The following is a 25,529-nucleotide window of genomic DNA, read 5'->3' as shown; positions in this document are numbered from 1 at the left end:
TCCTGTGTTTTAAATCTGTTGTCTGTGAGATCAGCTTGTATGCTGTCTCCCAGAGGTTTTCTTTTCTTTTACCTTTCTTTTCTTTAATTAAAAGCCTTCTTTTTTTAAGAACCTGATTGATTTTTCCTTGTTTTAAGATCCATGGGGATTGGATCTGGACTCACCAGTGATTGGTAGGGGAAAGGAGGGGGAATGGTTACATTCTTCCTTGTTTTTTAGATCCAAGGGAATTGGATCTGGACTCTCCAGGGAATTGGTGGAAGAGTCTCTCAAGGCTACCCAGAGAGGGGAAGGTTTTTTGGGGGAAGACAGAGTTTTCCAGATAACTCAGACATCTGGATGGTGGCAGCAAAACCAGATCTAAGATGGTAATTAAGCTTAGAAGTGTTCATGCAGGTCCCCACATCTGTATCCTAAATTTCAGAGTGGGGGTGAAACCTATGACACCAGCCTAAAAATCAGAAAACTTAAGTTAGAAATATGATTTGTGAGAAAACAAGAAAGCAACAAGAAAGCAAGAAAACAAGTGGAACATTCTCACCTTTTATTCAGTCTTCAGTACAATGAACCAAGCTGTAATTTCAATCCAGACTCTAAGTGAGTTATGACTTGTTGAAGACGACTGTTCTTCGTATATAGTAGCCTTCTACAGGGAGATCTTGCATCACTTGTGAATCTGGACAAGAGTTAATTCTCAAAAAAGGACCCGAAGGTAAATTATTAGACCCTATTAGAAGGTAAATTGGAGTCACCTATAAGACTGCAAATAAATTTTCTCCATTAAGTGGACAAAATTCCTCTTGATGTTACATATATTGTGCTGAATTTTCCAGGAGAAAACATCATTTCCACCAATGTATTTTCACAGCTCCATTGATTTTGCTGTTTCATAACAGATGAGGATTGTACGGCGCTACATAGATGTTACTATGCGAACTCTGAAGGTAGTGCAGCTGTTGAGATGTTAATGAGACTAAATTTGGTTTACAGAATAATGCTGTGTAGGAAAGAAAAGCCATACTGAGTTTCAGATCAGAGAGAGATATTTCAGGGGTGAAAATTACAAAGGGGAAAATCTTTTCGCTTGTATAGACCCCATTACTGCCAAGCACCTAAGCACATACTTGACTCTGAGTGTATGAGTCACTCTTGGACTTCAATGGGCCACTCACATGCATAAAGAGAAGCAGATAAACTGTTGGAAAAGGGCCATAATGCAATCCAGAGTTATGGTGTCATCATACTGATGGAAACCCATTGTGTCAATTAAGCAAAATGGATCTTTAGCAAAAAATGACACAGACTTTCTCTAATATTTTCTTTCAAAACCCAAGTCTTCTGGATCATACTGGCTGTTTGGCTTATTGATTGCACTAGTAGAATATCATCTGTAATAAATCAGGGCACCCTTCAGAGTTATTTTGAAGAGGAACAGAAGCCTTTTCTTCATCTTTACTTTATAAAGAGTCCATGCTTGGCCTATACATTTCTATGGAGTCATGGTCACAGGCCTGTAATTATGGTTCTAAACATAGAGTCGTTGACAGATTAATAGATTCTGAAGACATAAGGGACGACTGTGATCATCTAGTCTGATCTCCAGCCATAGAATTCCTGTAAACAATTCCTACAGAATATTTTTGAGAAAAAAAATCATATCTTGAGTTAAAAATTTCAGTGATGGACACTCCACCACAACCCTTGGTAAGTTGTTCCAAAGGTTAATTATAATATATATATTAAATTTCACCGTATTTGCAGTCTGAATTTGTCTAATTTTAACTTTCAGCCATTGGATCAAGATAAACAATTTTCTGCTAGACTGAAGAACCTGTTATTAAATATTTGTTCCATATGTAGGCACTTCTATAACACTGGGAGCTGCGGAGGGCCATGCCTGTGGATGGTTAAAGTACACAAAATGTCTCGCGGTTCACCAGTGGATTACATTGATGGACCATGTGCCAAAAGTTGCCGACGCCTGTTCTAGACTGTACCTTCTCTTTCTTAAGATAGATAGATTCAAGGAAATCAATCAGTACAAGTGATGTTTTCTTGTCCTTTAATCATTCTCCAATTTACCAACATTCTTCTTTAATAGTGGACACCAGAACTGGGCACAGGATTCCAGTAGCAGTTGCACCAATGCCAAATACAGAAGTAAAATCACTTCTCTATGTCTGCTTGAGATTCCCCTGTTTATGCATCCAAGGGTCACATTAGCTCTTTTGGCCACAGCATCGCACTGGAAGCTCATGTTCAGCTGATTCTCCACCATCATATCCAAATCTTTTCCCAAGTTCCTGCTTCCCGGAATAGAGTCCCCCACCCTGTAAGGGTGGCCGGAATTCTTTGTTATACGTATACACTTACATTTAGTCATATTAAAACACAAATTATTTACTTGCTCCCAGTTTATCAAGTGATCCAGGTCATGCTGTATCAGTGACTTCTTCATTGTTTAACACCCACCTCAAATTTTGTGTCCTCGTCAAACTTTATCAGTAAATGATTTTATTTCTTCTTCCAGATCATTAATAAAAATGTTGACTATCATAAGGCAAAGAACCTACTCCCATTGCATCCCTCTAGCAGTACACCCATTTGATAAGTCTTCTCTGTTTGCAATTATATTTTGAGATATATCAGTTAGCCATCTTTTAATCCATTTAATGTCTGGTATGTTCATTTAATATCTTTCTAATTTTTTCATAAAAATACCATGTAGTATCAAGGAAAATGCCTTACAGAAGTCTATTACATCAACATTATTACATTTAGCAACAAAGTTGTAAGCTCATCAAAAAGGGATATCTAGTTACTTTGACAGGATCTATTTTCCATAAACCCATGTAGATTGGCATTAATTATAATACCAATATCAATTGAAATATGATGAGGTTCAACAAGGACAAGTGCAGAGTCCTGCACTTAGGACGGAAGAATCCAATGCACTCTTACAGACTAAGGACCGAATGGCTGGGCAGCAGTTCTAAGAAAAGGACCTAGGGGTTACGGTGGACGAAAAGCTGAATATGAGTCAACAGTGTGCCCCTGTTGCCAAGAAGGCTAATGGCATTTTGGGTTGTATAAGTAGGGGCATTTCCAGCAGATCGAGGGATGTGATCATTCCCCTCTATTCAGCACTGGTGAGGCCTCATTTGGAGTACTGTGTCCAGTTTTGGGCCCCACACTACAAGAAGGATGTGGATAAATTGGAGAGAGTCCAGCGGAGGGCAACAAAATGATTAGGGGGCTGGAGCACATGACTTATGAGGAGAGGCTGAGGGAACTGGGATTGTTTAGTCTGCAGAAGAGAAGAATGAGGGGGGATTTGATAGCTGCTTTCAACTACCTGAAAGGGGGTTCCAAAGAGGATGGATCTTGACTGTTCTCAGTGGTAGAAGATGACAGAACAAGGAGTAATGGTCTCAAGTTGAAGAGGGGGAGGTTTAGGTTGGACATTAGGAACAACTTTTTCACTAGTAGGATGGTGAAGAACTGGAATGGGTTACCTAGGGAGGTAGTGGAATCTCCTTCCTTAGAGGTTTTTAAGGTCAGGCTTGACAAAGCCCTGGCTGGGATGATTTAGTTGGGTTTGGTCCTGCCTTGAGCAGGGGGCTGGACTAGATGACCTCCTGAGGTCCCTTCCAACCCTGAGATTCTATGATTCTATGATTCTCTTTTCTAATTGAGTCCCGTATTAGCTGTTACAGTATTTTGCCCATGATGGATGTCAGACCAACAGGCCTATAACTAATTGGGTCATCTTGTTTACCCTTTTAAAATATTGACACAACATTAGCTGTCTTCCAGTCTTCTGGAACTTCCTCTATGTTCCAAGACTTATTGAAAAACAGCATTAACAGTCCAGCAAGCTCCTAGGTCAGCTCTTTTAAAATTAACTTTAGTAACTGCTCTAACTTTAATATCCTCCTGAAATACTAGGAGAATGGCAAGATTATTATCATCATGATATGATGACAGTACATCATGTTTCCCCCCCCCCAATACAGGTCAGAAATATTTATTAACATCTTCATTTTTTGCATTATTATTGATAATTCTACTATCTCCAACTAGTAATGGACCAATACCATTGCCAGAATTCTTTCTGTTGCTATTATAATTTAAAAACTTTTTAATGATGCCTTAACTCTGCTCGGCATAGATTTCTCCTTGTGTCTCTTTGCTTCCCTTATCAGTTTTCTACGGTTCCTAGAATCCATCTATATATATTACTATCAACCTGAGCAAAGTAACCTATGTTTTAGGTCTAGACCAGGCCTTTGTTTCCCGAGTGGAAAGAGTTGGAAAATAGTATAAAGTGAGGGGGGAAACTTTCATTTTTTTTAAAGTAACTTGAGCTCTTCAAAAATTTTCTGTATAAAAGCTTTTTTTAAATAGAAAATGCATATTCTAAAGAAAAAAAATTCCATATGAAGCTTCCTAAAGGTTTTGATTTTCTATCCAGAAAACTGAAACATAATATTTATTCTGAATTGGGCTGGCCTGAATCAAAATGTTTCAGTATGGTGAACCGAATAGAAGCATTTCATTTTTGCCTTATGAGAGTTGCAGTTCAGGTACTTCACGCCCCAAATACCCGTATGGCCCAGGCACCTTGGCTAGACAAAATGTCCCATGATTAACATGGTTCACCAAACCCAAATGAAACATTTGGTTTGGGAATGAAATTTCCAAATAAAAATTTCTGAAACTTTTATTTCTGCATCAAATTTCAATATTTCAATTTTTCATCTGAAAACATCTGCTCAAAGTGCACCAACAGTCAAAAAAGTGAACAGAATGTTCTGAATCATTAGGAAAGGGATAGATAATAAGACAGAAAATATGATAATGCTTTTATATAAATCCATGATATCCCCTCATCTTGAATACTGCATGCAAATCTGGTCACCACATCTCAAAAGAAGATATATTGGAATAGGAAAAGGTTCATGAAGACAAACAAAAATTATTAGGGGTATGGAACAGCTTCCGTATTAGGAGAGATGAAAAAGACTGGGACTTTTCAGCTTGGAAAAAAGATGACTTAGGGGGGATATGATAGAGATCTATAAAATCTTGACTGGTGCAGAGAAAGTGAATACAAAAGTGTTATTTATTCCTTAACATAACACAAGAACTAAGTGTCACCCAATGAAATTAATAGGCAGCAGGTTTAAAGCAAACAAAATAAAGTACTCCTTCACACAACACACTGTCAACCCGTGGAACTCTTTGCCAGAGGATGTTGGGAAGGCCAAACCAATAACAGGATTCAAAAAAGAACTAAATAATTTCATGGAGGATAAGTCCATCAAAGGCTACTAGCCAGGATGGGTAAGGATGCAACCCCATGCTCTGAGTGTCCCTAGTCTCTGTTTGCCTGAAGCTGGGAGTGGATGACAGGGGATGGATCACTTGACCATCACCTATTCTCTTCATTTCCCTCCAAAGCACCTGGCATTGGCCACTTTCAGAAGATGGGATACTGAGCTAAATGAACCATTGGGCTGACCCAGTATGAGCATTCTTATGTTCATCCAAATTTTGCATGAAAACCAATCTTAAAATAATGGAATTTTCCATGGAATGTAAATTCCAATTTTTGCTCAGCACTAAAATAAAGTAACTTTCCGTACTTCAACACTGTTAAGTGCTAACTTTTTCACTTAGAAAATAGCACTTGCAACAGTTTGCTGCTGTTTTGCAACTGGCAAAAGTAACAGTATGGGAAAGTCCCCCTCGCCAACTTTTCTCACTTTGTGATGTTTTCCCAACCTTAAAGATGATGGATTCCAGCTTCTGAGTGCTCTGTTCCAGGTGTGTCTTCTCATTAATAGTAATGCCTGTGTCAAAGTGTCACCCCCACTCTGAACTTTAGGGTACAGATGTGGGGACCTGCATGAGATAACCTCTAAGCTTATTTACCAGCTTAGATCTAGTAGCTGCCACCACCAATTAGCTTAAACAAACATTTATGGGAGAGTCATTTGGAAACTCTGTCTTCCTCTCAAATATTTCCCCAGTCTTTATCCCCCTTTTCCTGGCAGGATTGAGACTGATTCACCACCCACCAATTCCTGCTGAGCCCAGATCCAAAAAACCCTTGGATTTTAAAACAAGGAAAAATCAATCAGGTTCTTAAAAGAAGACTTTTAATTAAAGAAAAACAGTGAAAGGAATACCTCTGTGAGATTAGCATGCAAGCTACTCTCACAGACAACAGATTCAAAACAGAGGATGTCCCTCTGGGCAAAAACTTAAAGTTACACAAAAGAAGGCCAATTTGATTCTCCCTCTTATGCAAAACAAAGTCACAGAAGAAAATAAACATAATCTAATACATTTCTTCTTTAAACACTTACTACTTTTAAGAAATGTTAGATGGCTGATTCCTGGATCCTTCACTCCGGCACAAAACTTTTCTGAACAGAAAAAAGACTGATTTCCGTCATCCCTCTTCGAAAACATCTTGTTCCCCCATTGGTTCCTCTGGTCAGGTGTCAGCTAGGTTATGTGAAGTTCTTAACTCTTTACAGGTAAAAGAGACCTTTAACTGTCTGTTTATGACAGACTGCCTCTGGTATCAGGAGATCTCAAAGCACTTGACAAAGCAGCTAACCCAATTTTACAGATCAGGAAACTGAGGCACAGAGAAGTGAAACAACTTATCTGAGGTGACCAGTAGGCCAGTGGCAGATCTCAGGAAGAAAGCCAGAGGCTCTGAACCACAGTCTAATACGCTGTCCACTGGGCCACAATCTGAACAACCTGTTACAGACCTCATCCCTAAAACTGCATACAAAACATGATACTTTTAAAGTTTTCATAGATTCATAGAGTTTAAGGCCAGAAGGGAGCATCAGAATATCGACTTTGACTTCCTGTTTATCATGGTCCTTTAAATTTCATCCAGGCAGGCCCAGTAACATTTCTTTCACTAAGGCATAGCCTGTGATTGGCTAAAACATATCCTTCAGAAAGGCATTAGTCTTGGGGCTTGTCTTCACTATGGGGTAAATCAAATATGTGAATAACATAGCTCGAGTTGACTTACTCTGGGGTCTTCATTGTGTAGTATCGACAAGAGATGGTCTCCAGGTGACTTCCCTTACTCTCCTTGGAGAGTCCTGGGGTCGACGGACGAGCACTTTGCCATCCATTTAGCTCAGGGATGGGAAAACTTTTTGGCCCAAGGGCCACATCTGGGTGGGGAAATCGTATGCAGGGACATGAATGTAGGGCTGGGGCAGGGGATTGGGGTGTGGGAGTGTGTGGGGTGTGGGATGGGGTGCGGTGTGCAGGAAGGGTCTCAGGGCAAGGGGTTGTGGTGCAGTAAGGGTGCAGCAGGGGCTCAATGCAGGGGGTTAAGGGGCTCAGGAAAGGGGTTTGGGGTGCAGGAGTGGTTCGGGGTATGGGCTCTGGCCTGGCACCACTTACCTTGAGTGGCTCCAGCACACTGAGGGGCTAAGGGAGGCTCCCTGCCTTCCCTGGCCCTGAATCACTCCTGGAAGTGTCCAGCACGTCTGGCATTGGCTCATAGGGATGAGGTGGGGCAGGTGGCTCCACCACACGCTGCCCTTGCCTGCAGGTACCACACCCGAAGCTCCCATTGGCTGAGGTTCCCCATTCCTGGCCAATGGGAGCTGTCGGGGACGGTGCCTGTAGGCAAGGGCAGTGCATGGAGCCCTCCCGCAAGGGTGGCAGGGACGTGGTGCTGTCTGCTTCCAGGAGCAGTGCGGAGCCAGAAAAGGCAAGAAGCCTGACTTAGCCCCGCTGCACCATGGGGCTGGCGATCCTGTGGGCCAGACTGAAAACCCTGATGGGCCATATCCAGCCCATGGGCTGTAGTTTGCCCTCCCCTGATTTAGTGGGTCTTCACTAGACCTGCTAAATTGATCCCTGCTTCACTGATTGCAGCAGCGTCAATCCCCTGGTAGTGAAGACCAGTCCTTGATTTGAAGACATCAAGAGATGGAGAATCCATCACTTGCCTTGGTAGTTTGTTGCAAAGGTCAATCACCCTGACTGTTAACAATTCAGGCCTCATTTGTAACTGGAATTTATCCAGCATCAGCTGCCAGCTGTTACCTCTTATTTTGCCTCTGCTAGATTAATATGCAGTACGGGGGGAGAGATAGCTCAGTGGTTTGAGCATTGGCCTGCTGAACACAGACTTGTGAATTCAATCCCTGAGGGGGCCATTTAGGGATCAGGGGAAAAACAAACAAAAAACTATCAGGGATAGTACTTGGTCCTGCTAATGAAGGCAGAGGACTGGACTCCATTATCTTTCAAGGCCCCTTCCAGTCTTACACTTCTATGGTTTTCTCCACAGAAGTTGACTGCATACTTATAATGTAACCACACATTGATTAGAATGGAAACCACAAAGATACCTATAATTATTATTTTGGGTTGCACAAGTGCTTTAACTTGGATAAAAAATCATCAACGTGAAGCCTCTCCACAAGGGTTTGACCAAGTGGACCCTGATGAAGGGTTGCATGAGACCTGAGGAAGGTCCTCAGAGTTTTCCCACCAACCTCAGTTGGAGAAGTCCAGGAGTAACAACTGGGTAAGGCCTTGGAGGTCTCACTACATATTACTGATCTTTTAGGATTCAAGCCGGTGGGAGATGTTGGAAATTGGCTTTTGACGTTTCTCAAGTTGGGCAGCCCAAAAGGGAGTCACCCAAATTTAGAGGCCCCTTTTAGAACTCTGCATTTTATAACTCCATTCCCAACTCCAAGCTTGAGTTCCCAGGCTGCCTTCTCGGAATATTCACAGAGTCAGGAGTTTTAAAGCAGGTGATGGCTGGAATATCAAATGGGACCATTGGGGTCGCCCTATTTCTCCATCCTAACCCAGTGAGCTGTTGGCGCATTTTCTCATGCACAGGGTTCCCATATGGGATTGCAGCTGCCTTACCCTGAACTGGCACCACACTGGGATCCCTTCAGATGACTGCTATGAGCTTCCAGGCACAGTGGCAGATCCATATCTTTAAGTAAATTAGAACAGCTTCTATGACTTCCTCAGGCACTGATCACAGGGATGGCAATTAACCATTTAAACAAACTAGCCAGGAAAGTGGTGGATTATACATGTCTTGATGTCTTCCAGTCCAGACTGGCTGCCAGTCTGGAAGATTGTGCTGCTTCCTGCAGCTCCCATTGGCCAGTAATGGTAAACCCCGGCCACTGGGACCTGTGGGAGGCCATGCAAATGTAAACAAACTGTCTAGTGGCCTGCCAGCAGATTACCCCAACGGGCCGCATGTGGCCCATGGACAGCAGATTGCCCTCCACTGATCTATCAGAATATTAGAATATTAGGGTTAGAAGAGACCTCAGGAGGTCATCTAGTCCAACCCCCTGCTCAAAGCAGGACCAACACCAACTAAATCATCCCAGCCAGGGCTTTGTCAAGCCGGGCCTTACAAACATCTAAGGATGGAGATTCCACCACCTCCTAGGTAACCCATTCCAGTGCTTCACCACCCTCCTAATGAAATAGTGTTTCCTAATATCCAACCTAGACCTCCCCCACTGCAACTTGAGACGATTGCTTCTTGTTCTGTCATGTGCTACCATTGAGAGCAGCCTAGCTCCATCCTCTTTGGAACCCCAGCTTCGGGTAGTTGAAGACTGCTATCAAATCCCCCCTCACTCTTCTGCAGACTAAATAACCCCTTAGCCTCTCCTCATAAATCATGTGTTGCAGCCCCCTAATCACTTTCATTGCCCTCTGCTGAACTCTCTCTAATTTGTCCACATCCCGTCTGTAGTTGGAGGACCAGGAGTAACTAATGGGTAAGGCCCTGGAGATCTTACTACATATTACTATCCCCATATACCCCCATATCTATCTAATCTAATCTATCTATCTATCATTAGAGCAGTATCTCTCCAAGGACTTTGGTATTTTGTTCATGACACCAAAGGTAACATAAGCAATTAAGTTGTTCTTCCCCAGTAGCACTAAGAGGCTATTTAAGAAGCATTGTGATGCTGATAATTCATTGATGAAACTCATGGAGTGACCATGGTAATTTTGGAGATGTTCTCTGGCCTGTGTTATGCGGGATTTCAGATTAGATGATTGTAATGGTACCTCTGGCCTTGGAATCTTTGAATCTATGAAAGAGCTGGGACAGCAGTAAAGACAAATATTTATTTCCAGCCATCAGCCTAATAGAAGAACAAGAACGCTCTTCCCAGCTGTGGTGATTTCAAACAGCTTGAGAAACTAGTAGAGCTAATTCAAGGCGCAGCTATACGTGAACTGGAATAGAGGTTTCTTTCTTTCTTTCTTACTTCTAATTACAGCAGTATTTGAACTTTTTCTATCTATCTCTCTGCATGGTTATCATGTAATATCAATGTTGCTGTTATATCGAAAGACTTTATAATTACTTATACTGGTTTGCTTTTGCATGTTTGGACATGTTATTTAGATAATGTGAGACTTAATTATTTGTAAAGTTTTTTGTTAACTCAACTTTACATATATAGACTAAATCATGCTATTTATTCAGATTTCTTTTTAAAAAAATTAATACTATATATATTCTAGATAGATGGATAGACAGATAGCTGAGTCTTTCTACTCCTTTGATCAATCTAACAGGTGGAGTCAATTTGTATAGACTGGGATTTCCTGTCAAAGGGGGTTGGTGCCTAACTGCTTAGTCTTCCTCAAAAATCCTAGCTTGTAACACTAGCTCTAATAATTGACCTAGCTAGACAAAATATTGCTGTTCATCATTCACAATGACATGGAGTCTGATTTTCTTCAAACTCGCTCTGGTGTAAATGATGAATTACTCCACACTGAAGTGGATGGAGATGACGGATTTAAAATGGAAAAAAGGAGTAATTTTTTTAGCAATGACGGTAATAACCAGTGGTTGGAGTGGATTCTCCATAACTGGAAAATTTTAAATCAAGATTTTCTTTTCCCAAAAAGTTTTGCCCTACGAATTATTTTGGGGGAGTTCTGTGGCCTGTTTTACACAAGATATCGGACTAAATGATCTCACTGGTTTCTTCTGGCCTTTGTTCCACAAAGTGCTACTTGAAACTCGCACTAGTCCCTTCATTGTGATGAGGATACTTTTAAAATGTGTGGTGTAATGTGCCTTATTCTTATCTCCCCTAGGCTAATTTCACATTAATTTCACTAGAAGATTTATACTAGGTCCCTCAGAGTCAATGGGCCAGCTGTCCAGCGGTTATGAATAGGTGTACAGTATTGAAATCAATTAGCCAGAAGCCCTAATGGCATAAACTGACATAGCTTCATTGGAGTCCATGGACCAGATCCACAGCTGGTGCAAATCAGTCACTTTCCTTTGGTTTCTGGTCTTCTTTAGAATGACACTAATTTACATCAGCTGAGTGTCTGGTCCAGTGAGCTGATTTATGTCAATAGGTGAGGAGTAGAGGAGATTTGGAAATGAAGAACCAATCCTCTGTCACAGAGTTCATCTTGGAGGGTCTCTCCAGCCTCCCTGAATACCAGATGTTCCTCATTGTGTTATTCACCTTCATCTACATGACAGCCCTCACTGGAAACCTCCTCATCGTCATCACTATTACTACCAGCACCAGACTCCACACCCCCATGTATTTCTTGCTTATCAACTTGTCCTTGATAAACCTTTTATCCATCTCAGTGTCCATTCCCAAAATGCTACACAAGCTTCTGGAGCACAAGAAGACCATTGCCTTCTTAGGCTGCATTACACAGATATATCTCTTCACTTGGACTCTGGGAAGTGAAGTTCTGGTCCTTGCTGCCATGGCTTTTGACCGTTACGTTGCTGTCTGCCATCCTTTGCATTACACCATCATCATGAGGAAGGAGGTTTGTGTTGAGTTAATCGCTGGCGTATGGATAGCAGGACTGATCAATTCTGCAGTCAACACTGGATTTGTGCTCCAGCTTTCTTTCTGCGACTCGAATATCATCAATCATTTCTTTTGTGAATTGCCAACAGTGCTAAAACTCTCCTGCTCAGACATCAGCATCAATGAATCCCTGGCTTTTCTGGCTGACATAGTCTTTGGGATGGGGAGCTGTGTGGTAACTTTAACGTCCTATTACTTCATTCTGAGAACTATCTCGAAGATTCGCTCCACAGAAGGCAAGAAGAAAGCCTTCTCCACCTGCTCCTCCCACCTCATAGTTGTCATCTTTTACTACTCCACAGCCATTTACACCTACATATACCCTTCCTCGGCCTACTCTCCAGACAGAGACAAAGTGATCACCGTCCTATATTCCGTTATAACTCCAGCGCTAAATCCTCTCATATACTCCCTGAGAAACAAAGAGGTCAAAGAAGCCCTCAGAAAACTGATAAGACGACTTGGGTTATATCAAAGAGAATAATATTATCTATCTATCTATTGTACTTATCAGTATAGTATTTATACACTGAAAAAGATTTGTTCTTGAAAGTTCTTGCAATTGTACTTACTTTTCAGATAGAATAAAACATATTTGTTGCTGTTGATAATAAGTTGGATATACCTGTAATACATCTGGGAACATAATGCAGGTTGGGAGATGTTTTCTTTGAAAGTAGCGACTCAGACAAAAAATTAGGGATTAACACATGCAATTGCCTCAACATGAGGTTTGTGTGATGCTTTGGCAAAAAGGGCTAACGTGATCCTTGGATGTATAAAAAGTGGAATATCATGTAGGAAAATAAACTTGACTCTATACATAGCATTTTTGAGACCGCTACTGGAATACTGTGTCCATTTTGGGAAAATGAAGCTGTTACAGAAGCTAAATGAATTCTTTGCATCGGTCTTCACCAGGGCCGGATTCACCTTTTGTGGGCCCCTACGTAGTCACTGTGGGCTCCGAGTGTGGGCCTGGAGTGGCAGTGCCATTGGTGCCATAGTATTTCCGGTCCTGAATCTCAGAGACATTTTTCATTTTGATCACACACCTCTACGTGACTATATGCATTGCCATACACAGCTCCCTCAGCCCCCAGTTTTTCTTATTGAGCTGTACACCCATGTGGGTTTACCAGTGTCCACAGTGAGTAGAACTTTCATAGTGATCAGGGAAACTCCGCACAGATTTATCTCCTTCCTCATACAGACCTTCTATAGCCGTGTCTCCAGTACCACCCCATGTCACCAGTCACGGCATGTGGTCCTAGTCTCAGCTCAAAGTTCTAAAGCCAGCAGAAACCTGATCAGTTCTGACAAATCCCTCCCTCAGCCCCCATCCTGCCATGTGAGCAAGCCACCTGCAAACACCATTTCCCCAAAGTGATAATTTAGCCCTTGGGAATCTGAAGACACCAGCCTTTCTCCCTCTGCTCCCATCTACATGCTAGTCTGCTACCTGATCACCACCACCTCTCCCCATACTTGTTTCCTTTCTACTTTGGACATGCTCCCAACCAGCTGGAAGCTCCCTCTGCAAGCCTGACCTGCTTCCACTTTCCCTGCTCCTCTTGACATTCCTTTCCTCCTGGTGACCTCTGTTCCTTGAGGTTAACTCCAGTGTCTTTAGCTGCTCTAGCTTAATGGCCCCCAGTAGTCACAGAGCCACTTGTAGCTTCTCTGGCTATAGCCATGGGGCCAATTGCCAGAGACCAGCCTTAGACAGCTGCAGCTACTAGCCGCAGGACGGGTGGCAATGCCAAGGCTGAGCATGCTTGAACCTTGCAATTGCAGCACCAGGGACTCTAAATCCTCAGCGCTGGACCTAGGCAGCTGCAGACTCTGGAGTTAGGCACTTCCCTCCTCTAGGCCATGACTTTAAGTACCTGAGATTCCCATCACCTGCAGCAGAGGCCACCAATTCCCAGGCCCCCCTCAGCCAGCACCTAGTCATGCAGAAAGTGCAGCCTGAATGATTTTGGAGGCTGGGGTGCCAGGAGGTTCCCGTCCCTGAGCAACAGCTCTGCAACAAGCTGTCATGCCCCCTCCCCCCAGCCCCCGGTGTGAGACCAGGACCCTGTGAAGACGGTGGAGTTACCCTGAGTATAATCAGTTCTATCCAAAGCCTGTTGAAGTGAGTGGGAGTCTTTTCATTGTATTTAATGGGCTGTGTATAGAAGCAAATGACCCCATTCTAGACTCAAGGAGCAAAGTGCATTCTATGCAGCACTGGTTTACTGTTGTAACAGGAAGGTCTCACATTACCTAGTGAATAAGCAACACCTCCTACAGCACCTAACTTTTTCTGAGAGGCTTCTCACCCAATCACTAAATGTAAGCTTGCTTTGCTTACAAGGGCTGAAAATATCAGTTAGGATGGTCACAAAAGAAAGGCACTTCTGAATTCAGTAAGAATTTTGGATGTGCACAGAACACAGCACTGATTCCCGCACGGTTACAGAACTGCAGTAAAGTGGAACAATTTTCAGCTTGTGTCATTGGAAGATATCTGGATCCATATTATAAGACTGTCCTACATAAATAAGGAAAAATTGAAGTTCCTTTTATTATTCTTTTGTTCCATTCTTTGTTTCGATGGGGAATTTGCCAGTGCAATATTACTGTCTTCCTTTTAAACAAACAAAACTAAAAAAATGGTAATGGCTATTGAAAATAGCAATTCCAGTCCTAGTTAGCACTCGGAAGACCCTAGCATTTGTTGCTCAATTTTTTCCTGCTTTTTCTACAGCAAATTACAGTGGATCAGTATATTTGATTTGGGAGAAATGAAGTAACAGCTGCCCAAATTGAGCTTGAGCACTCCTGAATTTTGAGGGTGTTCAAATCTGGAAGGCAGGTGCTAGATTCCCTTTCTGAATACTAGATAAATCTGGAAAGGAAAAAGTCAATTTCTATTTTCATGGCTCAGAAGTGGAAATCCTCCTGTACTGTATCTGAAGCTGCCCAGGTCCTCTAGTAAAGCCTCCCCTCCCTTACTTTTCATTTTAACTTCAAGTAGGATCCACATACCCCCCTTGCTAGGCTTCAGATAGAGAGGTGCACTGTCCATTTAGTCCACCCAGTTCCTTCTGATAGATAGGATGCTTTAGAGTGGGCCTGAAGGTGATCACACACTTGATGCATGAACGAGGGGGGCTCAGAAGGTTGGTGAATTAGATCAGCAAGCAGGAGCTGGGTGAATAAACCACCCCTTGCACTCAAGCTTGGGAATTGCCGATAAAAAAGTTCTCAGTACTGATAAGGAAGCTCCTTATACGCCAGGAACTGCTCAAGGCCATGAATTTTGTAATCAAATGCTTCACCAGGTGCTGAAATTAACCACAGGCAATTAAGTGTTTTAACTGTGATGTAAACTTGCTTATATAAATTTGTGCTGTATAGAAGAGAAAAGGGGGGCTGGTTCTGGTTCTCTGTGGAGAATGGGCTTATTCTTTATTGTCTGTGTGCACGCTGCAATAAAGGACTTGGTTTTGGATTTAGCTGGTTTGCCTGTCTCTCTTGAGGTCAGACAACGAACCTGAAAAATCTGGGATAAAGATAACCCCAACACTTCTTTGGGGGCTGCCAGGCAAAGTCATACCAGCATCCCTAGTCTGGGGAATGCTTATGAGGGTGCTATCTGGGTCAAAGCCTTCTGCTCCTTGGGAACACTTGTTTCCCATTCACACTGCCACCCCCTTCTAGCAGCCAGCTCCCCATGCACAGAAGCTGCAGCGCATGGAGTCTCTCAGCTTCCCCCTTTCATGTCCTGTTGATAGCGACCCAGGGAATGCTGGGAAATGTGGTTCCTTCCCTGCTCCAGGGCAGGCTCTCTAGGCAGGGAGCTGGCCAAGGAACTACATCTCCCAAGGCCCCGTGGGATCTCAGCTCCTATGCTGGATCTGGGCTGCTCTGAGGCTCCATTTCCGCAGAGTGGAGGAAGCGAGTGTTACGGGCCCTCTTCTGACCTTGGGCCCGGCACTATGGCCATTTGATGAGTCTTCTCTGTTTACAATTATATTTTGAGACATATCAGTTAGCCATCTTTTAATCCATTTAATGTCTGGTATGTTCATTTAATATCTTTCTAATTTTTTCATAAAAATATCATGTAGTATCAAGGAAAATGCCTTACAGAAGTCTATTACATCAACATTATTACATTTAGCAACAAAGTTGTGAGCTCATCAAAAAAGGGATATCTAGTTACTTTGACAGGATCTATTTTCCATAAACCCATGTTGATTGGCATTAATTATAATAACCTTTTTTCTAATCGAGTCCCGTATTAGCTGTTACAGTATTTTGCCCATGTTCGATGTCAGACCAACAGGCCTATAACTAATTGGGTCATCCTGTTTACCCTTTTAAAATATTGACACAACATTAGCTGTCTTCCAGTCTTCTGGAACTTCCTCTATGTTCCAAGACTTATTGAAAAACAGCATTAACAGTCCAGCAAGCTCCTAGGTCAGCTCTTTTAAAATTCACTTTAGTAACTGTTCTAACTTTAATATCCTCTTGAGATACTAGTGGAATGGCAAGATTATTATCATCATGATATGATGACAATACATCATCTGTTTTCCCCCCTCAAATACAGATCAGAAATATTTATTGAAATCTTCATTTTTTGCATTATTATTGATAATTCTACTATCTCCAACTAGTAATGGACCAATACCATTGTCAGAATTCTCTCTGTTGCTATTATACTTTAAAAACTAGTTTATGATGCCTTAACTCTGCTCGGCATAGATTTCTCCTTGTGTCTCTTTGCTTCCCTTATCAGTTTTCTATAGTTCCTGGCATCTCATCTATATATATTACTATCGACCTGAGAAAAGTAACATACGTTTTAGGTCTAGACCAGGCCTTTGTTTCCCAAGTGGAAAGAGTTGGAAAATAGTATAAAGTGAGGGGAAAAACTTTCATTTTTTAAAGTAACTTGAGCTGTTCAAGAATTTTCTGTAGAAACACTTTTTTTAAACAGAAAATGCATTTTCTGAAGAAAAAAAAATCCATATAAAACTTCCTAAAGGTTTTGATTTTCTATCTAGAAACAGAAACATAATATTTATTCTGAGTTGGGCTGGCCTGAATCAAAATGTTTCAGTATGCTGAACTGAATAGAAGCATTTCATTTTTGCCTCATGAGAGTTGCAGTTCAGGTATTTCACGCCCCAGATACCCTTATGGCCCAGGCACCTTGGCTAGACAAAATGTCCCATGATGAACATGGTTCACCAAACCCAAATGAAACATTTGGTTTGGGAAAGAAATTTCCAAATAAAAATTTCTGAAACTTTTATTTCTGCATCAAATTTCAATATTTCATTTTTCATCTGAAAACATCTGCTCAAAGTGCAGCACCAGTCAAAAAAGTGAACAGAATGTTCTGAATCATTAGGAAAGGGATAGATAACGAGACAGAAAATATGGAAATGCTTTTATATAAATCTATGATATACCCTTATCTTGAATACTGCATGCAGATCTGCTCACCACATCTCAAAAGAATATATCTTGGAATAAGAAAACTTTCATGAAGACAAACAAAAATTATTAGGGGTATGGAACAGCTTCCGTATTAGGAGAGATGAAAAAGACTGGAACTTTTCAGTTTGGAAAAAAGATGACTTGGGGGGGTATGATAGAGATCTATAAAATCTGGTATGGAGAAAGTGAAAACTAAAGTGTTACTTATTCCTTCAGATAACACAAGAACTAAGGGTCACCCAATGAAATTAATAGGCAGCAGGTTTAAAGCAAACAAAATAAAGTACTCCTTCACACAACACACAGTCAACATGTGGAACTCTTTGCCAAAGGATGTTGTGAAGGCCAAACCAATAACAGGATTCAAAAAAGAACTAAATAATTTCATGGAGGATAAGTCCATCAAAGGCTACTAGCCAGGATGGGTAAGGATGCAACCCCATGCTCTGAGTGTCCCTAGTCTCTGTTTGCCTGAAGCTGGGAGTGGATGACAGGGGATGGATCACTTGACCATCACCTATTCTCTTCATTCTCTCTAAAGCACCTGGCATTGGCCACTTTCAGAAGATGAGATACTGAGCTAAATGGACCATTGGGCTGACCCAGTATGAGCATTCTTATGTTCATCCAAATTTTGCATGAAAACCAATCTTAAAATAATGGAATTTTCCATGGAATGTAAATTCCAATTTTTGCTCAGCACTAAAATAAAGTAACTTTCCGTACTTCAACACTGTTAAGTGCTAACTTTTTCACTTAGAAAATAGCACTTGCAACAGTTTGTTACTGTTTTGCAACTGGCAAAAGTAACAGTATGGGAAAGTCCCCGTCCCCAACTTTTCTCACTTTGTGATGTTTTCCCAACCTTAAAGATGATGGATTCCAGCTTCTGAATGCTCTGTTCCAGGTGTGTCTTCTCATTAATAGTAATGCCTGTGTCAAGGTGTCACCCCCACTCTGAACTTTAGGGTACAGATGTGGGGACCTGCATGAGATAACCCCTAAGCTTATTTACCAGTTTAGATCTAGTAGCTGCCACCACCAAACAGTTTAAACAAACGATTATGGGAGAGTAATTTGGAAACTCTGTCTTCCTCTCAAATATTTCCCCAGTCTTTATCCCCCTTTTCCTGGCAGGATTGAGACTGATTCACCACCCACCAATTCCTGCTGAGCCCAGATCCAAAAAACCCTTGGATTTAAAAAAAAAGGAAAAATCAATCAGGGTCTTAAAAGAAGACTTTTAATTAAAGAAAAACGGTGAAAGGAATACCTCTGTGAGATTAGCATGCAAGCTACTCTCACAGACAACAGATTCAAAACAGAGGATTTCCCTCTGGGCAAAAACTTAAAGTTACATAAAAGAAACCTAATTTGATTCTCCCTCTTATGCAAAACAAAGTCACAGAAGAAAATAAACATAATCTAATAAATTTCTTCTCTAAACACTTACTACTTTTAAGAAATGTTAGATGGCTGATTCCTGGATCCTTCACTCCAGCACAAAACTTTTCTGAACAGACAAAATATTGATTTCCGTCGTCCCTCTTCGAAAACATCTTGTTCCCCCATTGGTTCCTCTGGTAATGTGTCAGCTAGGTTATGTGAAGTTCTTAACTCTTTACAGGTAAAAGAGACCCTTAACTGTCTGTTTATGACAGACTGCCTCTGGTATAGACTTTGCATCAGGAGATCTCAAAGCACTTGACAAAGCAGCTAACCCCATTTTACAGATCAGGAAACTGAGGCACAGAGAAGTGAAACAACTTATCTGAGGTGACCAGTAGGCCAGTGGCAGATCTCAGAAAGAAAGCCAGAGGCTCTGAACCACAGTCTAATACGCTGTCCACTGGGCCACAATCTGAACAACCTGTTACAGACCTCATCCCTAAAACTGCATACAAAACATGATACTTTTAAAGTTTTCATAGATTCATAGAGTTTAAGGCCAGAAGGGACCATCTGAATATCGACTTTGACTTCCTGTTTATCATGGTCCTTTAAATTTCATCCAGGCAGGCCCAGTAACATTTCTTTCACTAAGGCATAGCCTGTGATTGGCTAAAACATATCCTTCAGAAAGGCATTAGTCTTGGGGTTTGTCTTCACTATGGGGTAAATCAAATATGTGAATAACATAGCTCGAGTTGACTTACTCTGGGGTCTTCATTGTGTAGTATCGACAAGAGATGGTCTCCAGGTGACTTCCCTTACTCTTCTTGGAGAGTCCTGGGGTCGACGGAAGAGCACTTTGCCATCCATTTAGCTCAGGGATGGGAAAACTTTTTGGTCCAAGGGCCACATCTGGGTGGGGAAATCGTATGCAGGGACATGAATGTAGGGCTGGAGCAGGGGCTTGGGGTGTGGGAGTGTGTGGGATGTGGGATGGGGTGCAGTGTGCAGGAAGGGTCTCAGGGCAAGGGGTTGTGGTGCAGTAAAGGTGCAGCAGGGGCTCAAGGCAGGGGGTTAAGGGGCTCAAGACAGGAGTTTGGGGTGCAGGAGTGGTTCGGGGTATGGGCTCTGGCCTGGCACCACTTACCTTGAGTGGCTTCGGCACACAGTGGGGCTAAGGGAGGCTCCCTGCCTGCCCTGGCCCTGCATCACTCCTGGAAGTGTCCAGCACGTCTGGCAGTGGCTCCTGGGTGTGGGGCAGGTGGCTCCACCACACGCTGCCCTTGCCTGCAGGTACCACACCCGAAGCTCCCATTGGCTGAGGTTCCCCATTCTCGGCCAATGGGAGCTGTCGGGGACGGTGCCTGTAGGCAAGGGCAGTGCATGGAGCCCTCCCCCAAGGATGGCAGGGACGTGGTGCTGTCTGCTTCCAGGAGCAGTGCGGAGCCAGAACAGGCAAGAACGTGACTTAGCCCCACTGCACCACAGGGCTGGCGATCCTGCAGGCCAGACTGAAAGCCCTGATGGGCCGTATCCAGCCCCTGGGCTGTAGTTTGGCCTCCACTGATTTAGTGGGTCTTCACTAGACCTGCTAAATTGATCCCTGCTTCACTGATTGCAGCAGCGTCAATCTCCTGGTAGTGAAGACCAGTCCTTGATTTGAAGACATCAAGAGATGGAGAATCCATCACTTGCCTTGGTAGTTTGTTGCAATGGACAATCACCCTGACTGTTAACAATTCAGGCCTCATTTCTAACTGGAATTTATCCAGAATCAGCTTCCAGCTGTTACCTCTTATTTTGCCTCTGCTAGATTAATATGCAATACAGGGGGAGAGATAGCTCAGTGGTTTGAGCATTGGCCTGCTGAACTCAGGCTTGTGAATTCAATCCCTCAGGGGGCCATTTAGGGATCTGGGGAAAAACAAAAAACTGTCAGGGATAGTACTTGGTCCTGCTAATGAAGGCAGAGGACTAGACTCCATTATCTTTCAAGGCCCCTTCCAGTCTTACACTTCTATGATTTTCTCCACAGAAGTTGACTGCATACTTATAATGTAACCACACATTGATTAGAATGGAAACCACAAAGATACCTATAATTATTATTTTGGGTTGCACAAGTGCTTTAACTTGGATAAAAAATCATCAACGTGAAGCCTCTCCACAAAGGTTGACCAAGTGGACGCTGATGAAGGGTTGCATGAGACCTGAGGAAGGTTCTCAGAGTTTTCCCACCAACCTCAGTTGGAGAAGTCCAGGAGTAACAACTGGGTAAGGCCTTGGTGGTCTCACTACATATTACTGATCTTTTAGTATTCAAGCCAGTGGGAGATGTTGGAAATTGACTTTTGACGTTTCTCAAGTTGGGCAGCCCAAATGGGAGTCATCCAAATTTAGAGGCCCCTTTTAGAACTCTGCCTTTTATAACTCCATTCCCAGCTCCAAGCTTGAGTTCCCAGGCTGCCTTCTCGGAATATTCACAGAGTCAGGAGTTTTAAAGCAGGTGATGGCTGGAATATCAAATGGGACCATTGGGGTCGCCCTATTTCTCCATCCTAACCCAGTGAGCTATTGGCGCATTGTCTCATGCACAGGGTTCCCATATGGGATTGCAGCTGCCTTACCCTGAACTGGCACCACACTGGGATCCCTTCAGATGACTGCTATGAGCTTCCAGGCACAGTGGCAGATCCATATCTTTAAGTAAATCAGAACAGCTTCTATGACTTCCTCAGGCACTGATCACAGGGATGGCAATTAACCATTTAGACAAACTAGCCAGGAAAGTGGTGGATTATACATGTCTTGATGTCTTCCAGTCCAGACTGGCTGCCAATCTGGAAGATTGTGCTGCTTTCTGCAGCTCCCATTGGCCGGGAATGGAAAACCCCAGCCACTGGGACCTGTGGGAGGCCATGCAAATATAAACAAACTGTCTGCTGGCCCGCCAGCAGATTACCCCAACGGGCCGCATGTGGCCCATGGGCGGCAGGTTGCCCACCACTGATCTATTAGAATATTAGAATATTAGGGTTAGAAGAGACCTCAGGAGGTCATCTAGTCCAACCCCCTGCTCAAAGCAGGACCAACACCAACTAAATCATCCCAGCCAGGGCTTTGTCAAGCTGGGCCTTAAAAACATCTAAGGATGGAGATTCCACCACCTCCCTAGGTAACTCATTCCAGTGCTTCACCACCCTCCTAGTTAAACAGTGTTTCCTAATATCCAACCTAGACCTCCCGCACTGCAACCTGAGACCATTGCTTGTTCTGTCATGTGCCACCATTGAGAGCAGCCTAGCTCCATCCTCTTTGGAACCCCCATTCAAATCCCCCCTCACTCTTCTCTTCAGCAGACTAAATAACCCCAGTTCCCTCAGCCTCTCCTCATAAGTCATGTGTCACAGCCCCCTAATCATTTTCTTTGTCCTCTGCTGAACTCTCTCTAATTTGTCCACATCCCTTCTGTAGTGGGAGGACCAGGAGTAACAACTGGGTAAGGCCCTGGAGGTCTTACTACATATTACTATCCCCATATACCCCCATATCTATCTAATCTAATCTATCTATCTATCATTAGAGCAGTATCTCTCCAAAGACTTTGGTATTTTGTTCATGACACCAAAGGTAACATAAGCAATTAAAATACTTGATCAGTGCCTCCTTTAGATAATTAACTTCGAAAGGAGATATAAGTTGTTGTTCCCCAGTAGCACTAAGAGGCAATTTAAGAAGCATTGTGATGCTGATAATTCATTGATGAAACTCATGGAGTGACCATGGTAATTTTGGAGATGTTCTCTGGCCTGTGTTATGCGGGAAGTCAGATTAGATGATTGTAATGGTTCCTCTGGCCTTGGAATCTTTGAATCTATGAAAGGGTTGTGACAGCAGTAAAGACAAATATGTATTTCCAGCCATCAGCCTAATAGAAGAACAAGAACGCTCTTCCCAGCTGTGGTGATTTCAAACGGCTTGAGAAACTAGTAGAGCTAAGGAGACTGAATTATCTAATTCAAGGAGCAGTTATACGTGAACTGGAGGAGAGGTTTCTTTCTTTCTTTCTTACTTCTAATTACAACAGAATTTGAACTTTTTCTATCTCTCTCTCTCTCTGCATGGTTATCATGTAATATCTATGTTGCTGTTATATCGAAAGACTTTATAATTACTTATACTGGTTTGCTTTTGCATGTTTGGACATGTTATTTATATAATGTGGGACTTAATTATTTTTAAAGATTTTTGTTAAATTATTAACTCAACTTTACATATATAGACTAAATCATGCTATTTATTCAGATTTCTTTTTTTAAAAAAGGAATACTATATATATTCTAGATAGATGGATAGACAGATAGATTGATCAGAGGAGTAGAAAGACTCAGCTAACAGGTGGAGTCAATTTGTATAGATTAGGATTTCCTGTCAAAGGGGGTTGGTGCCTAACTGCTTAGACTCCCTCAAAAATCCTAGCTTGTAACACTAGCTCTAATAATTGACCTATCTAGACAAAATATTGCTGTTCATCATTCGCAATGACATGGAGTCTGATTTTCTTCAAACTCGCCCTTGTGTAAATGATGAATTACTCCACACTGAAGTGGATGGAGATGACTGATTTAAAATGGAAAAAAGGAGTAATTTTTTTAGCAACGAGGGTAATAACCACAGAGACGATTTCCCAAGGTTGGAGTGGATTCACCTTAACTGGCCAATTTTAAATCAAGATTTTCTGTTCCCTAAAAGCTTTGCTCTACAAATTATTTTGGGGGAGTTCTGTGGCCTGTGTTACACAAGAGATCGGATTAAGTGATCTCACTGGTTTCTTCTGGCCTTTGTTCCACAAAGTGCTGCTTGAAACTCGCTCTAGTCACTTCATTGTGATGAGGGTACTTTTAAAATGTATGGTGTAATGTGCCTTGTTCTTAAATCCCCTAGGCTAATTTCACATTAATTTCACTAGAAGATTTATACTAAGTCCTTCAAAGTCAATAGGCCAGCTGTCCAGCTGCTATGAATTGGTGTACAGTATTGAAATCAATTAGCCAGAAGCCCTAATGGTATAAACTGACAAAGCTTCATTGGAGTCAATGGACCAGATCCACAGCGGGTGCAAATCAGTCTCTTTCCTTTGGCTTCTGGTCTTCTTTAGAATGACACTAATTTACATCAGCTGAGTGTCTGGTCCAGTGAGCTGATTTATGTCAATAGGTGAGGAGTAGAGGAGATTTGGAAATGAAGAACCAATCCTCTGTCACAGAGTTCATCTTGGAGGGTCTCTCCAGCCTCCCTGAATACCAGATGTTCCTCATTGTGTTATTCACCTTCATCTACATGGCAGCCCTCACTGGAAACCTCCTCATCGTCATCACTATTACTACCAGCACCAGACTCCACACCCCCATGTATTTCTTGCTTATCAACTTGTCCTTGATAAACCTTTTATCCATCTCAGTGTCCATTCCCAAAATGCTACACAACCTTCTGGAGCACAAGAAGACCATTGCCTTCTTAGGCTGCATTACACAGATATATCTCTTCACTTGGACTCTGGGAAGTGAAGCTCTGGTCCTTGCTGCCATGGCTTTTGACCGTTACGTTGCTGTCTGCCATCCTTTGCATTACACCATCATCATGAGGAAGGAGGTTTGTGTTGAGTTAATTGCTGGCGTATGGATAGCAGGACTGATCAATTCTGCAGTCAACACTAGATTTGTGCTCCAGCTTTCTTTCTGCGACTCGAATATCATCAATCATTTCTTTTGTGAATTGCCAACAGTGCTAAAACTCTCCTGCTCAGACATCAGCCTCAATGAAACCCTGGCTTTTCTGGCTGACATAGTCTTTGGGATGGGCAGCTGTGTGGTAACTTTAACGTCCTATTACTTCATTCTGAGAACTATCTTGAAGATTCGCTCCATAGAAGGCAAGAAGAAAGCCTTCTCCACCTGCTCCTCCCACCTCATAGTTGTCATCTTGTACTACTCCACAGCCATTTACACCTACATACACCCCTCCTCAGCCTACTCTCCAGACAGAGACAAAGTGATCACTGTCCTATATTCCGTTATAACTCCAGCGCTAAATCCTCTCATATACTCCCTGAGAAACAAAGAGGTCAAAGAAGGCCTCAGGAAACTGATAAGAAGACTTGGGCTATATCAAAGAGAATAACATTATCCATCTATCTATCTATTGTACTTATCAGTATAGTATTTATGTACTGAAAAAGATTTGTTCTTAAAAGCTCTTGCAATTGTACTTACTTTTCAGATATAATAAAACATGTTTGTTACTGTTGATAATAATTTGGATATACCTGTAATACATCTGGGAACAGAATGCAGGTTGGGAGATGCTTTCTTTGAAAGTAGCGACTCAGACAAAATATTAGGGATTAACACATGCAATTGACTCAACATGAGGTTTGTGTGATGCTTTGGCAAAAAGGGCTAACGTGATCCTTGGATGCATAAAAAATGGAATATCATGTAGGAAAGTAAACTTGACTCTATACATAGCATTTTTGAGACCGCTACTGGAATACTGTGTCCATTTTGGGAAGATGAAGCTGTTACAGAAGCTAAATGAATTCTTTGCATCGGTCTTCACCAGGGCCGGATTAACCTTTTGTGGGCCGTGGCACCAAACATACTTGTTTCCTTTCTACTTTGGACATGCTCCCCAACCAGCTGGAAGCTCCCT

At 42.3% G+C, this 25,529-nt stretch overlaps 2 protein-coding genes across 2 annotated transcripts; both read left to right on the top strand.

The window, feature by feature from the left end:
* The first annotated feature begins 11,466 nt into the window (after window positions 1–11,466).
* LOC123348386 (olfactory receptor 13A1-like) lies at window positions 11,467–12,408 on the top strand. Its single transcript, XM_044985906.1, has one exon. The coding sequence runs from the start codon at window positions 11,470–11,472 to the stop codon at window positions 12,406–12,408; it is 939 nt and encodes a 312-aa protein (XP_044841841.1). The 5' UTR covers window positions 11,467–11,469.
* An 11,648-nt stretch (window positions 12,409–24,056) lies between these two features.
* On the top strand, window positions 24,057–24,998 carry LOC123348384 (olfactory receptor 13G1-like). Its single transcript, XM_044985902.1, has one exon. It carries the CDS (start codon window positions 24,060–24,062, stop codon window positions 24,996–24,998), a length of 939 nt encoding a protein of 312 aa, XP_044841837.1. The 5' UTR covers window positions 24,057–24,059.
* The last annotated feature ends 531 nt before the right edge of the window (window positions 24,999–25,529 follow it).

This window comes from Mauremys mutica, chromosome 13 (assembly GCF_020497125.1).
Source record: "Mauremys mutica isolate MM-2020 ecotype Southern chromosome 13, ASM2049712v1, whole genome shotgun sequence".
Lineage (NCBI taxonomy): Eukaryota > Metazoa > Chordata > Testudines > Geoemydidae > Mauremys > Mauremys mutica.
Note: the sequence above shows the minus strand (reverse complement) of the source record. Positions and strands in the feature narration are given on the sequence as shown.

What these genes read in the sequence shown, in the direction of transcription:
- LOC123348386 (XM_044985906.1), top strand. Translation starts at nt 11,470, where the DNA reads ATGAAGAACCAATCCTCTGTCACAGAGTTCATCTTGGAGGGTCTCTCC.
- LOC123348384 (XM_044985902.1), top strand. Translation starts at nt 24,060, where the DNA reads ATGAAGAACCAATCCTCTGTCACAGAGTTCATCTTGGAGGGTCTCTCC.